Genomic DNA, 15,261 nt, shown 5'->3' on the forward strand with positions numbered 1-15,261 from the left:
ATATAACCAGCTACCGCTACACGCACGTCTCACTTGTCGGGTTCGGCCAAATTCAGCGGCTAGCGATGTATAGGCCTAATCGCGAACGTTAAAAGTCAATGAACGAGTTTATTGCGCCACGGTATGGCCATTCCGCCCTTGCGTTTTTCGTGCACATACCTTACAATTTCATCTTCGACTTCTTTAAAGCGTCCTTGTAGCGGACCATTGAATGCATTTTTTGTACAATACACATTTTTTTTGCTCTTTGTCTTCACGCTAATGCCAAATATTGGCTTTAGTTAGGCCTAATGTCGTATTTTCTTGCGGCTGCACAATTATTCTTCATTTCCGAGTGTTTGATAAACATTAACTTAAAATTGGCATCATAATATCAACTACAATCCGTTGAAAATTTGCCGGCAATACCTTTTCCACGTATCTTTACAATACCACTATCCATCACGAAAATATTCCTGCTGTCTATAAACCTTAATTTTACTAAGCGGCAAGTACAATAGACGCGTTATGACTCTGCCACTGAGTAGTCATGGCTTTTCTAAGAATTCGAAGTGTCGCATGCTTTGATGCCATTCTGCAGATTTGAGAAACACACAGGCACTGTACAACCAGTTTTCGCGGCTAGCGATGTGTAGTAAAGAGGCGGTCGTTTATTGTCAACGAATTCTGTGTGCGTGTGAAAAGAAGCAGCGTGGTTACCGCAGTAGTTGCCAGTGGTATCCATTAACTTACTGTTAGGCCGCGAATGCAACAACCCTTGAGTTTTCGCATGAGATTCTGAGAAAAAAAAGTCTTGGATTCGGAGAAATACGGTATCACTCCAGAGATTTCTGTGGCAAACACCTCAGCATGTAGAGAAATAGCCGTAACTAGACGCGAGAAGATATGAAATATCCTCTGAAATCAGTGATTTACTCTGCCATATCTTGAGGTGTATCACATTCTTACTTAATTTCCGTATATAACATTAAAATTAGGATATCGTTTACTTCAGTCTTTATTTTTAACGAGTTAACAACTGCTTTCGGCTACGTTATTTACGCATTTATTACGAAAACATGTTATCCTCTTTCATTTCGAATTTTCTTTAGAGAACAGCAGTCAATGTGTATTACTAATCAACTCCAACATTGCCTTTGAATGTCAACGAGAGAGCTTGCAAATGCACAATGTGAGAAACTGTACCGTACCAAAGATGATCGATCGCATTTTGTTGCAAACATTTCAGTTTTCTTATTCAAACAGCGTCACGTATCCTAAATTAACCGTACTATACGTATGATGAAAACACACTTCAAGCGCCAGTAGAGGAATTATACCTTTCTTGCTACAAATTTTAATAATAGCCTTTCCGTAATTTAACCAGACGCAACAAAATGTAAACTAACCTCCGAAATCAATTAAGCACTCTGTCATATCTCGAGGTGTATCCCATTCTTACTTAATTGCAGTATTTAGCCTCAAAATTAAGCGGTTGTTTAGTCAGCCTTAATTTTTAATGAGTTAACAACCGTTATCGGGCACGTTATTTACGCATTTATTACAAAAATATGTTCTCTTTCATTTTGAATTTTCTTTACGGAACAGCTGTCGACGGATATTACCAATTCGAATGTCGACGAGAGAAATTGCTAGTGCACATAGCGGGGAAACGATGCCGAAGGCAATCGATCACAAGCAATATCATCGCTGGGGTACATAAATATCGGTATCACTTAATTGCTCGTAATAATGGATGCGCCAGTGATAGGGTTCTCGCTGTAAACAAAGGACGATACACAGTTTAACACAGGAATTTTGAAGGGACAGAAAAAAGTCGTCGCTATAACGGAGTTCTCGTTATATGCCGTACTCGTTATAGCGGACTTCTACTGTATGTACAATTATAATCTTAGAAACACTCCTAAACCAAACCAAACTACAGCTCTAATGGGTCTCAGCACACCTAGTGACCACTGCTCAGCCTGAAGACCTGCAGATTATGAGATGACAGATGGTAAGTGTGATAAATCCTCTCGGCTGTTATTCCTGGCTCTCTAGAGTAGGGTCACCATCTCACCATTAGATAGCTCCTCAATAGTAATCACACTGATCTGTCTCTGTCTTATCCTTGGCTTTGACAATGTGAAAGTGACTGAGGTATGAGCGATTTTAGAAATGCCATTGCTTGTGCAGCCAGTCCCTGCTATGAATGGTGTGAAAATGTTGCTCATAGGGTCGGTTGGTGCATGCATTTCAGTGGGCTTAGCAGACTGATATGTAATAGCAACTTCTGGCCGGTGAGGAAAGCAATGGGAAACTACCTCACTCCTCATTTTCCTAGTACGCCTCTTCAGTGATGCTTAGGCCATTTACGACAGCTGATGGCAGAGCTGTTGAGGATCCAACCAGCCTTAGGGCGGAAGACTGAACATACACATACAGGCTGAGTGGACCTAGAACCAGCCCTCGTACCCAGGTAAAAATGCTTGACCTGGCCAGGAATCGAACCCGGGTAAGAGGCAGGCAAGGTAGAACGCGGAGACATATGCATGCATTATATTCAATTCTGAATGTTAGTAATCACAAGCACATTAAAAAGAGAAAATAAATCATCAAAACCCCAAAAATTTTGGATTAATCGTTACCTTGAGCTCAGCTGCAAAGCACGCTGAGACGCTGCACAAGCCAGTATGAGTGGAAAATGACTCGAACTTTTAAAATGTTATGCTGCACGTATAAAACAATGCATCTTTTATTAGTACATTTTAACATAAAAAAGTAAACATAAAAATTGCCATCTTATGTTAGAACCAAAATGGTAACAGGCTATCCCAAGGCCTCCCATGACTTTATATATGTAAGGTGCAACATCTGTTCTAGCCTTCAGAACATAACTATATACCATCATATTAAAATACTGGATTCATGTCAGGAAGGAGCAATTTTGATTCCTGTCTCAAAGCCCAGTGACTTTACAGTGTCCTGAGAGAAGTGCCGGAAACCTGTTCGGCGATACAATAAAAAAAATTTGAATAATAAATATCTAACATTGAACATAATGTAGATATTTTACAAGTACGAACATATTATGACAAAACTTGTTCTGTCTGCAAGTAGAGCTGATGAAATGCACTGTCTCTCCTTCCAACTGTTGCGGCCACTCTCTGCTTTATGATTTCTTAGGTTTCCCTAAATAATACCTGCCGAATGCGATGTTAAGATGGTCTCTTATGGAAGTTCACCGCCAATCGCTCTCCCAGTACTGTACTTGCTCTAATTATCGCAATGACGAGACGTTAATGTCAAAATCCATAGATATGTCGTAGCTATCCTTTCGTGAGATACTGTTTCTTGAAAAATGCTTGCTCAATGATTTAGCATTTATGGGACTGAAATTTCTACACAAGTGATGTGAAAATCGTTTAATCGAGGAACGGATAATGTGCGATTTTTAAAACATGATTTAAAAAGGATGCTCATGGAATCACGTTATTTGAATGAATAATCCAGGAAAATGTACTCGTAATTTCAGGGAACTGATAATCAAGGTTCCACTGTATTTGACTCCAGGTTGGTTACCTTGCTTATCTCACAGCTGCACTACTTTCCACTAGAGAGCAGTTTCTACTTGCTGTATATAACCTAAAAATATGGTTTGAGTTAGCCCAATTTAATAAAACTGTTGTTCTCATTACAGATGAGAAATGGCAGCAATTTTGAGGGTGAGCCCATTTTTCCATGCATATCTTCAGCCCAATTTACTAAAACTGTTGTTCTCATTACAGATAAGAGACAGCAGCAATTTTGAAGGTTAGCCCGTTTTTCCACGCATATCTTCAACTATTAGATTACCTATATGCAAAATAATGTTCAGGTAAATTATAAGAGACAAAAGGACAGATATCCAATTTGATTTTAATTTAATTTACTCTTAGAGTCAAAATAAAAATATCTAGAAACAAAGACTCCTGAATTGTTTTTAAAAAACATCAACTTGTCTGTATCTTGCAAAATGCATCCAATCCTTGTTAACATCCAATATGTATCTGAAAAATGAAGAGCAACATTTCTTACTTCAAAAAAGCTGAAAGCACATCAAAACAGTGAAGTCAGATTATGATCAGATAACATGGGCAAAGTCCCTGAGGAAAGAGAAAGCAGGCAAAAAAAATACCAAAGAAGGAAAATTGTCCTACAGTGTTCTTAGTATAACTGCCAGTACACCACAGCATAAATCAATTCCTATAGTTTCCCCTCTTATTGCTAAGAACTTGAGTACTTCTATGAAGTTCTTGAGAAGCTTTATCGACAGCAAAATAGCGTGTATGATATTTTAAATTCAGAACAGTTAACAGTATCTATGTACATACCTTCATAAAATTTGCTTTTAAATCATCACAGCTTGTCAACACTGAGATATCTATGAAGATAATCAGAATCAGAATCCAAAATAAATGTGATTAATTTCTAAACCTTGAAAAAAATAAAAAATACAGCACATTAATACAGGAGTAGTTTCCATGAAGAGATAAATACATTATAGTACAGAAGATATAAGTTACTTACCAGAAAGAAGACTGAAAATGACATTGCTAGATACTTCATATATCACTGCATCTAATTTTCATTGTAGATTTCAGTTTTAATCTTAAAAATTAAACCATTACTTCAACCGTTTGTATACCAAGTTAGAGAGTGCGAGAGTAATATATTTTCCTTTGAGTGTATCTTCGATTCCAACGTTTTTATTACATCAATCATAGCTTCACTGCTATCGATAATAGTCATAACTTGAAAACCAACAGTTTAGTGCTGTATTGCTATACTATGGGAAGTTATAAACATTCTTTGTGGTTTCCTGCCCAACAAGGGATGTTTAAGGTAAGTCTCCAACAATTATTTAGAATAAAGGAATTAATACTGCACTGACAGGAAAATAAATATTTCTGGATTCCATTTGGACAGCTACAGTATTTAACTATAATAGTAATATATTCCTTTCAAGTTCAATTATAGGCAATTTTCTATTATTAGGTACAGCTAACTTTACAGTGTAAAGTAACAAAATGATGCACTGCATAATAAGATAGTAACTAGGAAGAACCTAAGAAGGTATGTGGAGCACTGAGTAATTATACTTGGAACACAACCAAAGACTGTGGATGTTTTAAGAAGCATTATTCATAAGGTCAGTGTACTACAATACGTAATGGCTCAGTGATGAAAGCAATAGCAAACTTTCTCACTCCTCATCTTGCCTAGTACACCTCATTATGGCTCTACCATTTTGGAAATGTTTGGAGTTCTCTACATAATACAGGATCTTTATATTTAAGTAGTGCAAGGTAGGAGTGACGCTAGTTATACAATAACCTCCTCACCACATGCAGCCACAGTGGCGGAGTTACCTGCAGCCTCAGGCTGGCAGTTGAACAAGGTGATGAAATATTAATATGTGAAACTGATCAATGAAGTCACCTTATTGACTTAAGAGTTTTAAATTGTTTCCATCACTCCCATGTTAAATGTATTGTTTGGCAGTGTACTTGCTGTATGAATGTTTCATGTTATGCTGTTGTTTAAAACGATATGTTTACATTAGAGCATGTTTTCAAAGTGGAGTGCTAAGCAAAATACTTGTGTTTCAAAGAGTACCAGTTTTCTGGCATCTGTCTTCCAATAAAAATAAATAATATAGTGAAGAAGATCCACACTACTAGGTCTGCTCACAAAAGAAAAAGTAGGAGATGAGGAGTTCTCTTGGAAAGGAACTCTCTCTAAATCTCTGTTGTCTGTTACATTCTCTAATTTTTTAGATCCCTGTGATAGTTATAAGCTGGGAATTTGAAAGGAAAAGGGTATACCAACAACTCTCACACAAGAGAACAACTATAGGAGGGAATTTGGCATGTTATATCAAAAAGTCTCACAGAATGAGATTTACCAAGTGCCTGCAAACATGTTTGAGAGTTGAGGGACATCACCTTGAACATTTCCTTTAATGCCAGTTAAATTATTTTACTCTCTTTGTTTCACTAGATATAGCCTTCTATAACTGCTATTTGACAATGAGTAGTGCGCAGATATGACGCACATTTTCCTGCCAGGAGACGAGCATCAATGCAGCAATCTGCCATGACATGAGTTGTGCTGCTGCATAGTTATCAAAGAAAAACCCTGTATTTAGTGGTGCCTTTTAAAGATCCAACCACTCCCTAGGAGGATGCTCAAGACAGAAATAAGGCCTGCCAATAACTAGACATACTCATATATATAAAAAACAAACACACAACTGTTTACAGTATGCTGGGCTGAGTGGCTCAGACGGATGAGGCGCTGGCCTTCTGCCCCCAACTTCGCAGTTTTTATCCTGGCTCAGTTCGCTGGTATCTGAAGGTACTCAAATGCACCAGGCTCGTGTCAGTAGATTTACTGGAACGTAAAAGAACTCCTGCCAGACTAAATTCCTGCACCTTGAAGTCTTCGAAAACCGTAAGAAGTAGTTAGTGGGACGTAAAGCCAATAAAATTATTATTTATAGTGAATAAAACCTACAACCTGTTTTCCAGTCAGTGACCGGGTCAAGAATGGAATGAATGAAGCCCCCATCTTGCAGCGAGGATAGGAATGGTGCCAGCTGCCGCGGCCTGTCGCACTCCTCTGGGGCAATGAATGACTGACATATGAAATGAAATATTAGAGAGTGTTGCTGGAATGAAAGATGACAGGGAAAACCGGAGTACCCAGAGAAAAACCTGTCCTGCCTCCACTTTGTCCAGCACAAATCACACATGGAGTGGCTGGGATTTGAACCACGGAACCCAGCGGCGAGAAGCCGACACACTTCCGCCTGAGCCACGGAGGCTACTATTATTGCTTATAGTATGCATCCAAATTTTTAATGCTATTCTGGTAGGGATAAAGATATGTTGGCATAAGCAGTAATACCAATGTATCTACTATAAATTTCAACAGTTTTTTCTTTTTTTCCTTACAAGAAACTGAACCTACCTCGCATAAAGAACAATGATCACATGTCTCACTCAGCATTTCTTTCTTTCAAAAACTGACATTATTCTATGCCACATCAAAATGTAAAGTGGAAATACACATTCTATTCTTGAGTTCGCTTGCTCAATCCACCCAGTAATTACAGAACAAACATCAGGTGTGTGCCATTACAAGTGTATAAGCCCATATCAAGAATAGAAGAGATTAAGATGCTTAATGCACACATTTGGAAGATAATCTTTTCATGATCAGTCATGGGATTTTCAATTTAATATGGACAAAAAACTAAACAATGCCCCACACACATTGGCCAAGATTCGAACTACGGCCCCCTAAACGAGAAGCTTGTGACACTGTCACTATATTTTAACTCCAATATCAATACTATAATGGGTGCCAAATTATTATATAATGCCCATAATAACAGGTGATAGATAATATTTCAAAATTAATATTACTACAATGAATATTGAATTATTTTGTACTACTCAGTACCAAACAGGTCATCTAAAATATTTTGAACATGCAATAAGGACTGATGTATGGAAATAACATGTTATCAAGTAATAGAAAATGAAAGCAATTTTTTGTCTTGAATTTGAGGAGATGAAAATTGATCATTCTTATCACCAATAAAGGGATATTTCTAATAATTTCAAAGTATGTATGAATACATCATTTTTATTTCAGATAACACTCACTCAGTACATACAAACTGGGAAGCCAATAGTTCTAGTATATTATCAATGTTTCTACACACAGACAATATAAAATTGTAAGAAATCACTTCAACACATGTAAAGCCAGAACTTGCTTCTATTTCAAAAATGGAAATTGTTTTCAACTCTTGGAGAATTTCAGTGCCATGGTACTTGATTAGGGTTGCTAATGGTACCAAGCTTGTAATACCTGGTGGTGCTCTGATTTGTGGGCGTAGCCATCACTCCCACAGGGGTAGCAACTGCTGGAGAAGCTGATTCACCCTGGGCTTGTGTTCCATCACCTTTCAGCACTCCAATACACTTCCAATTATTGGAATAGTTAGCTGCAATGTAAATAATACGTGATACATTTTTCTAGCAATCCGAAACTTCAATGATATTTAACTTTAAGGAGCTTGAAGAAGACTAATGGAAACAAGAGAGGTTCACCTATTCAATACCATTTAATGTTATAAGAAAATTATAACATTTTATTATACTTAGTACCGGTTTCGATGCTGGTGTGCATCATCATCAGCCAAAAATAAGAAAAATATACATAGACAAGGTTACAATAAACAATGCATAAAGTATACACAAATTTTACAAAACTGGCAAAACCTAATTAAAAACCAAGATCCATAAACATTAACTTATGACTTAAACCTAAAAATAGCACCAACTGTCTTAAAACTTTGAATATACGTCCTCTTGATAAAAGTCCTCTGAATCTAAAAACATTAAACCATGTGCGAGCAGATTAAATTAAGCCGAGGACAAAAAACCAATGCTTCACTATCATAAAAGTCCAAGAGCATATTTTTTAATTTTGTAAGAACATATGTATAAAACTTGAATTGCTTGAAGAAGAGTAAAAAGAACAGGCCCTGCCCCACCTAGAGTGGTCTAGTAAAAAGAGTAAGAAGCAATGCTAAACTCAATAACAAATCCTGGTAGAATAGAAGGAATTAGAAATTACAGAACTGTAAGAGGTAGATGTGAAAGGCACTCTAACTCTCTGTAATCTAACACCAGCAGTAGTTTCCCTGACTCTAGTGAATCATACTTGCAACCTGACACAAACTCAACGTACAAGATCAAGAAACCTATAATAACGCTCTGTGCTACAAAACATTCAGAATTTCTGCATGCTGTCAGGAAAAAAATCAGTGTAGTAATTTAATGTACTTTGTTAAGTATAACACTGATGATATCCTTCCTCATGGCTTGTAAAAGAAAACAGAGGGACAAGGTAGGATTTAAAAAGACTCTGTAAGACCCCTGCAAAAATGACTAACTACAAAATTCAACAAGCTGTAGGATTTAAGCCATCCCTAAGTCTTTCACTTAACCACAATATACTGTATAGTGATATAATATAATTTTAAAGTTATTACAAAAGACTGTATATAGTGTCGTCGTCAACTGAAACTCGTATCCAAATAAACACTTTTTTCAGCAGTTCACATTTTCTCTTCAGCAATTTACATTTACATTTTCACACTCACAATGCTTTGTGAATATGTTTCATATGACTCAGTAGCCCAATCTCCGCATGAAACATACTGTACCGGGAACAGCCGTACGGAACTAAGTCCCCACAATTAAAACTTAAATTTCGTGCTATACGCTGGCTCAGGAGCAGAAGACAGCCGGGGACAGCGAGCAACCTGTGCATGTGACGTAGAGCAGGTTGACGTCACAGCCTGCCTCCCCGTGACACAGAGAGAGCCTATGTCAGAATGGAATTTTCTAAAAGTTTCTTAGGCTAATAACTTCCCTCATGGTAATAAATGGGTAAAATCAACTACATCATCATGTAGCCCCATATTTTATCTCTATTCCTACAAGGTTTGGTAAAAATCCAGCAAGAGACAACGAAGTTGTTGAGCGAAATGTAAAGACATATTTTGGCTTGGATCATGTATAAATTGAGAGCTGCTTCCCTAAGCAGATCAGTGTGTGTCACAGTGTGTGTGTGGAGTTCGTGCGACAAGCAGTGGGCGGTCGGCTCGTGGGGGACCACGACACTATGTGAGTGATAGTCTCATTTCGCCGAGTTCAAGACTTAAACTCCAAATTCGAACTTTATAAATATCCTTCCTCATGGCTTGTAAAAGAAAACAGAGGGACAGGGTAGGATTTAAAAAGACTCTGTAAGACCCCTGCAAAGTGACTAACTACAAAATTCAACAAGCTGTAGGATTTAAGCTATCCCTAAGTCTTTCACTTAACCACAATATACTGTATAGTGATATAATATAATATAATTTGAAAGTTATTACAAAAGACTGTATATAGTGTCATCGTCAACTGAAACTTGTATCCAAATAAACACATTCTTCAGCAGTTCACATTTTCTCTTCAGCAATTTACATTCACTTAACCACAATATACTTTATAGTGATATAATATAATTTGAAAGTTATTACAAAAGACTGTACGTAGTGTCCGTTATTGGACATTATAAATTTTTTTCATTGGCATTATAAATTTACTCATTCGGAACAAATATTTCAGATTCCCTATGGGAATCAACATCTATATCATTTATAAATATTTCCGCGAATTGCAAGTGATAGTCTTATTTTGCCAAGTCTCTGACTTAAACTTTATAACACTGTGTGTGGACTTGAAAATTTTCAGTGATTCACGAATGATAGAATCTAGCCTCATTTAAGACTGATTTAAACTTTAATGGAGATTTATTTGGACAGATGTTTCAAACTTACATTTCTTACAAGTGTTCATAACCCGTGATTGATGAAACAATCCGAACAGTGATAAATTGTGAACGATATTTGCATTGCGAACTAATCAAAATATTTCGCAAATTCTGTGTCAGAACTTTTCAGACTGTGACATTGAACTGTGAGTTAATGATAGACTGTGAAACACTTATTTGAACTGTGCATTCACTATAGACAATGAGCCGTGTGTTAATGACTGACTATGGATATTTATTTAGGTCGTGCATTCGTGCGTCTAATTCATGCTCGTCAAAGTACAATATTTACTGTTACAATACGTCCACACAAATCACGAGGAATGGCTGGGGAAGCGTGCAGCTGAGCTTGACGAAGCTTTCGTGCTTGTCGTTTAGCCTCTTAATGTCTACGACCTTCCCCTTCAAACACAGTAACTGATGAAGAAACAGTGTGGCACCAAAGTGTAGAATTCTCAGCAAGTGTATCCCAGGATTGCGTGTTAATTCCAGCTGTTTTCATTTTATGATTTTTGAAATGTCTCAAAGGGGCTCCATGAAGTCTTGCGCCGGAGCAGAGTTCATCATACAGTATGTACAAAATAGAATATCATATTTACTCACATATCAGCCAAATTTCCTATAACAATTTAAAGGTCCAAAATAAGGGTTACAGCTATTATGTGAAAATTTCCAGACAAAACTTTTAAAAGACTTGGGGTCATTTATACTATTATTAGAGAGGTATTTATATAATAGCAAAGAGATAGTGTATAATTCCCAGTATTATTATTGAAGATGTGTACACATACATACATACATACATACATGGAAGGAGTAGAGGGGGAAGGGGCGGTGCAGGGCTGGTGGGTTTATATTATGGAAGTTCTGACAAATTATATCTTACTTGAAACATTCATTCCATATATTTGTCAGAACTTCCATAATATAAACAAACCCCATCTCCATCTCTCCAACTCACCACCAGCTCTGCACCACCCCTTCCCCCTCCGCTCCTTCTATCCTCGCAAACACAGCTGAGCCAACAATAGACTCGATCGTACGAATGGAACCGTTAACTTTGAGAAGGCCAGGCCGTTTTGAGAAGACAACCACCTTCTTAACACCGTAAGTTTAAAGCTTTCTTCACACCCACTTTACACTTTTTACTTATCAGCCCAAGATTCTCACACAACCTCATTTTTTTTTCATTACAGATTGGAACTTCATTGACGGTTTCCACTATGGTCACTTACAGTTTACCATGCATCTGTCACGTTCTCTAACACAGCTTCCCAATTTTTTCACGGCCCTCCCGACCTTTTAAAATAAGACAAACAAACCAGCCAACATTGTGAAATAATAATCGTGAATGAGACCGCTAGATTGAGAAGAAATTGAGAATCCCACTGTTCTAAAGTTTTACATTTCATCGGCGTTTTTCCATCACTTGTCACATGCACTTCGCCTGCGCATTATCCCAGGCTTGGTTTCTCAAACTTTTTTGCTCTCGCTCCCCTCCTGGCCATTCGATGTGATGGTGTTTCTACAAAGGCAGACTTTCAGCCTGAATTTTCGACACAGTGATTTCATCCTGTTTAGAACTATTATAAAACCAAAATTTTGTAAACTAAGAGGTCCGCAACCTCGCTATGTGCCACATATTGTTTGTTTCCATCTGCATCATTTGTTTCCATTTCTTTTCTTCTTAGCTTAACACACTTTTTAGATTCAATTATGTTTTGTACTAACGCCTGTTTTCACTGAATTTTATCATAGCGAGTTGTTTATTGCTCCATATGATGATGTAAATATTGTACATGGTGCTGTTCTTATTTCCATCACGTCTCCCTTTTGTTTTTTAATTTGTTCCTTCATTGTGTTTTTTGGCACATTTTTAGCTTGTATTATGTAAATTACTTCAACCACCCCCCACCCACCCTTTTTCACTGAAGATGGCTCAAACGAGGTGAAACATGTTTGAATTTGATTACTCCATCTAATGAAGGAATTATATGATGTATTGAATTAGGAAGATACATGATGCTGTATAGGCTTCTGGGCTTATGCCATATCAAGAAAATAAGGTAGGGAAATGTGCCCTGCGTCCTCAGAAGAAATCTCGACTGTCCACGAGAAAGGCTTCCTAAACAATGACTCGTTAAAATTTAGACGTTATAATAGAAGTGGAAAAATGGTACGTTCAGTCGCCACCAGATGGCTCCCAGGACGCTGACCGAACCATCAGACTAAGCGGTTCAGATAACGTGTGTACGTAACATATGAACTTGACAGGTGTATGATATAGACACAAGCCTGAAATGAGACATTTGGCGCCGAGGAACGTATGAATTTGGAAAAAACCGAGACAAAATAACAATCGTGAAAGGTAGGAAGATACACTTAATTTTACCTTTGTGAAGTGAAAACCGTCAATACAGAATGATTCTAATATCTGGTAATAAAATAATATTATTTGTTTGTTTCTGTTTCTTTTATCTACATACAAACGCGTCAGTTCAAGTTTGGAGCCATTTCTGATGTATCTTCTTTCACATTTTCACATTTACAAGCTGCTCTCACTTCATCATTCCACCAAGATGTTCGCTTTTTCCCATCTTTACACACAATTGTTCCTAGGCATTCCCTTACTGTTTCTACTACAGCATTCCCTATGCCACCAATTCTCTTTTTATATTCTGAACCTGCTTACTGAATTGTTTGTAACTTTTCACTAATATCATTCATGTACTTCTGTTTAATTTTCTTGTCCTTATCCTTATTCATCTGCACAGAGATTTCACTTTCTCTATCCTAAGCCTAGAGATAGTTCACTACAGATCAAATAGTGGTCTGAATCATCCATCTAAAGATCTCCTGAATACACGCACATTCCTAACAGATTTTCTGTATTCAAAGTAGGTTATGATATAGTCTATCACGGATCTGGTGCCCCTACCCTCCCTACATTGAACTGTGAGTTAATGATAGACTGTGAAACGCTTATTTGAACTGTGCATTCGCTATAGACAATGAGCCGTGTGTTAATGACTGACTATGGATATTTATTTAGGTCGTGCCTATGTTTGAGGAATGTATTCGTAATTGCTAATCCCATACTAACACAAAAGTTCAGTAAATGCTTCCCATTCCTATTAGCTTCCTTACATACATATCCCACGTTGTTCCATCTATATGATGGGTTGGCGAATGAAGCCCCTCCACCAACTTCTGTCTTTGTACTTTTCTCCTTCTTCAATGCTGTCCCAGTCCCCTCCTCGTTACTGAATGTCATTTTTCACAATGTCTGTATATCGCATTCTTGGCTGACCTCTTGGTCTTGAATATTTTAACTGCGGATCATACATTTTTCTGGGTATGCGATCAGGATCCATCCTTCATATGTGACCAATACTATTTGAGTCTACGCAGAGTTATGTTATCCTGCATTCTGCCAACCTGAGCCATGTCCATGATGTTCTCATTACGAATTTTATCTCGTCTTGTTTTGCCACTGCCTGAATCCTTGCTTCATCCTTTTTTCTCATGATCCAGGTCTCACTCCCATATGTCAAAATTGGCATATAATAAGTCAGATAAATTGCTCGCTTGCATTTCAATGGTACTTTTGGGTTCCATATTAGGTCTCGGACAACTCTATAGAATGTTCATCCAGCTTCCTTATCTTCCCCAAATTTACCCATTCATTTTGCATTTTTTGTAGAATTCCAAGGAACACTCCATAAACGGAGAAATCACAGGGAAGCGCATTGACACCTTGCCTCTTTAATACATATGAATAATCAGCCCTCTCCTGCTAATACAGAAAGGTTTCTGTATGCTAACGATCTTGCACCGACAGCTCAAGGCGAACTGAACCTCGGTTCACAATTACATGTTTTACTTATACTGGCCTCATTTTCTTGGGAGATTATGTTCATAAGCGCTACCTATTTTCCTTCCATGACATTTCCATGCTCCTTCACTTGTAATACTCTTCCAGTCCACTAGAGGGACAGCAAGGCTCTGGTCTCTGGCATTATTTTATTTCCCTTGTCCTTTCTTGATTATCATTCTCTGGGAGACATTGTTGTTCCCTAACTCTGTTAAGATGAAGGCATTCTTTGGGCATGTGGCATTCTACCTTTATTTCCACATCTTTTTGCATTTTAAATATTGTACAGCTTCTCCCCACTTCTCTCGCAAGTTCCGCTGTATTGACGGCTGTGACGAATAATCAAGTTTCCAATTTAATTTCAGTGTATCAGTAACAATTCTACCCAATTCAGCGTGTGCCAATTGGATTCATGGAGAGCACTATTAAAACCAAGGGTAAAATAAGAGAGAGTGATATCCCAATACTGTTGATCAACACTGTGGTATGCACTCAGACAGGCTCTTAGATTCCTATGGAATCTTTCTATGTGCAGGGACTGGGGATGTAGGGACTCAGTTCAGTAAAGTGTCATTGTAACGAAAACCAGTTTAACGAAATGTTCAGAATAGTGAAATTATTTTTAGGCCCCTTCCCTTTTCCCTATTTAATGTGAGTTAAAATATTTCATTGTAATGAATTTCCAACTTTCAGTATAACGAATTAAAATGCAGCTTTTTGCTTATATTTAATATTTTTTCCCTTCAATATATACTTGAAATTCATCCGGTTTTAATTGCTGGGTATATCGCACAGCATGTCTTTATACAGCAAATACCAGACGGCACAATCTGTACAACATACAGGAGAAACTACCCGATTACAAATTAGGGCTTCCCCTGACACAGCACAATGCTGACAAGTGGGTTAACTATTCAACAGCACGTGAAGATTACCTGATTCAGTTTTGGTGTACTGGTACTGAACGT

The 15,261-nt window shown here is 37.6% G+C and overlaps 1 protein-coding gene across 1 annotated transcript in view; it reads right to left on the reverse strand.

Moving 5' to 3' along the window:
- Positions 1-7,658: 7,658 nt before the first annotated feature.
- The window catches only part of Nup44A (nuclear pore complex protein Nup44A), a 103,881-nt gene continuing 96,278 nt past the window's right edge, over positions 7,659-15,261 (reverse strand). The window contains exon 6 of the mRNA XM_067146492.2: positions 7,659-8,038. Within this exon, the coding sequence (XP_067002593.1) occupies positions 7,851-8,038 (188 nt within the window). The 3' untranslated portion in view covers positions 7,659-7,850. The remainder of the gene's footprint in view (positions 8,039-15,261) is intronic.

This window comes from Anabrus simplex, chromosome 4 (assembly GCF_040414725.1).
Source record: "Anabrus simplex isolate iqAnaSimp1 chromosome 4, ASM4041472v1, whole genome shotgun sequence".
Lineage (NCBI taxonomy): Eukaryota > Metazoa > Arthropoda > Insecta > Orthoptera > Tettigoniidae > Anabrus > Anabrus simplex.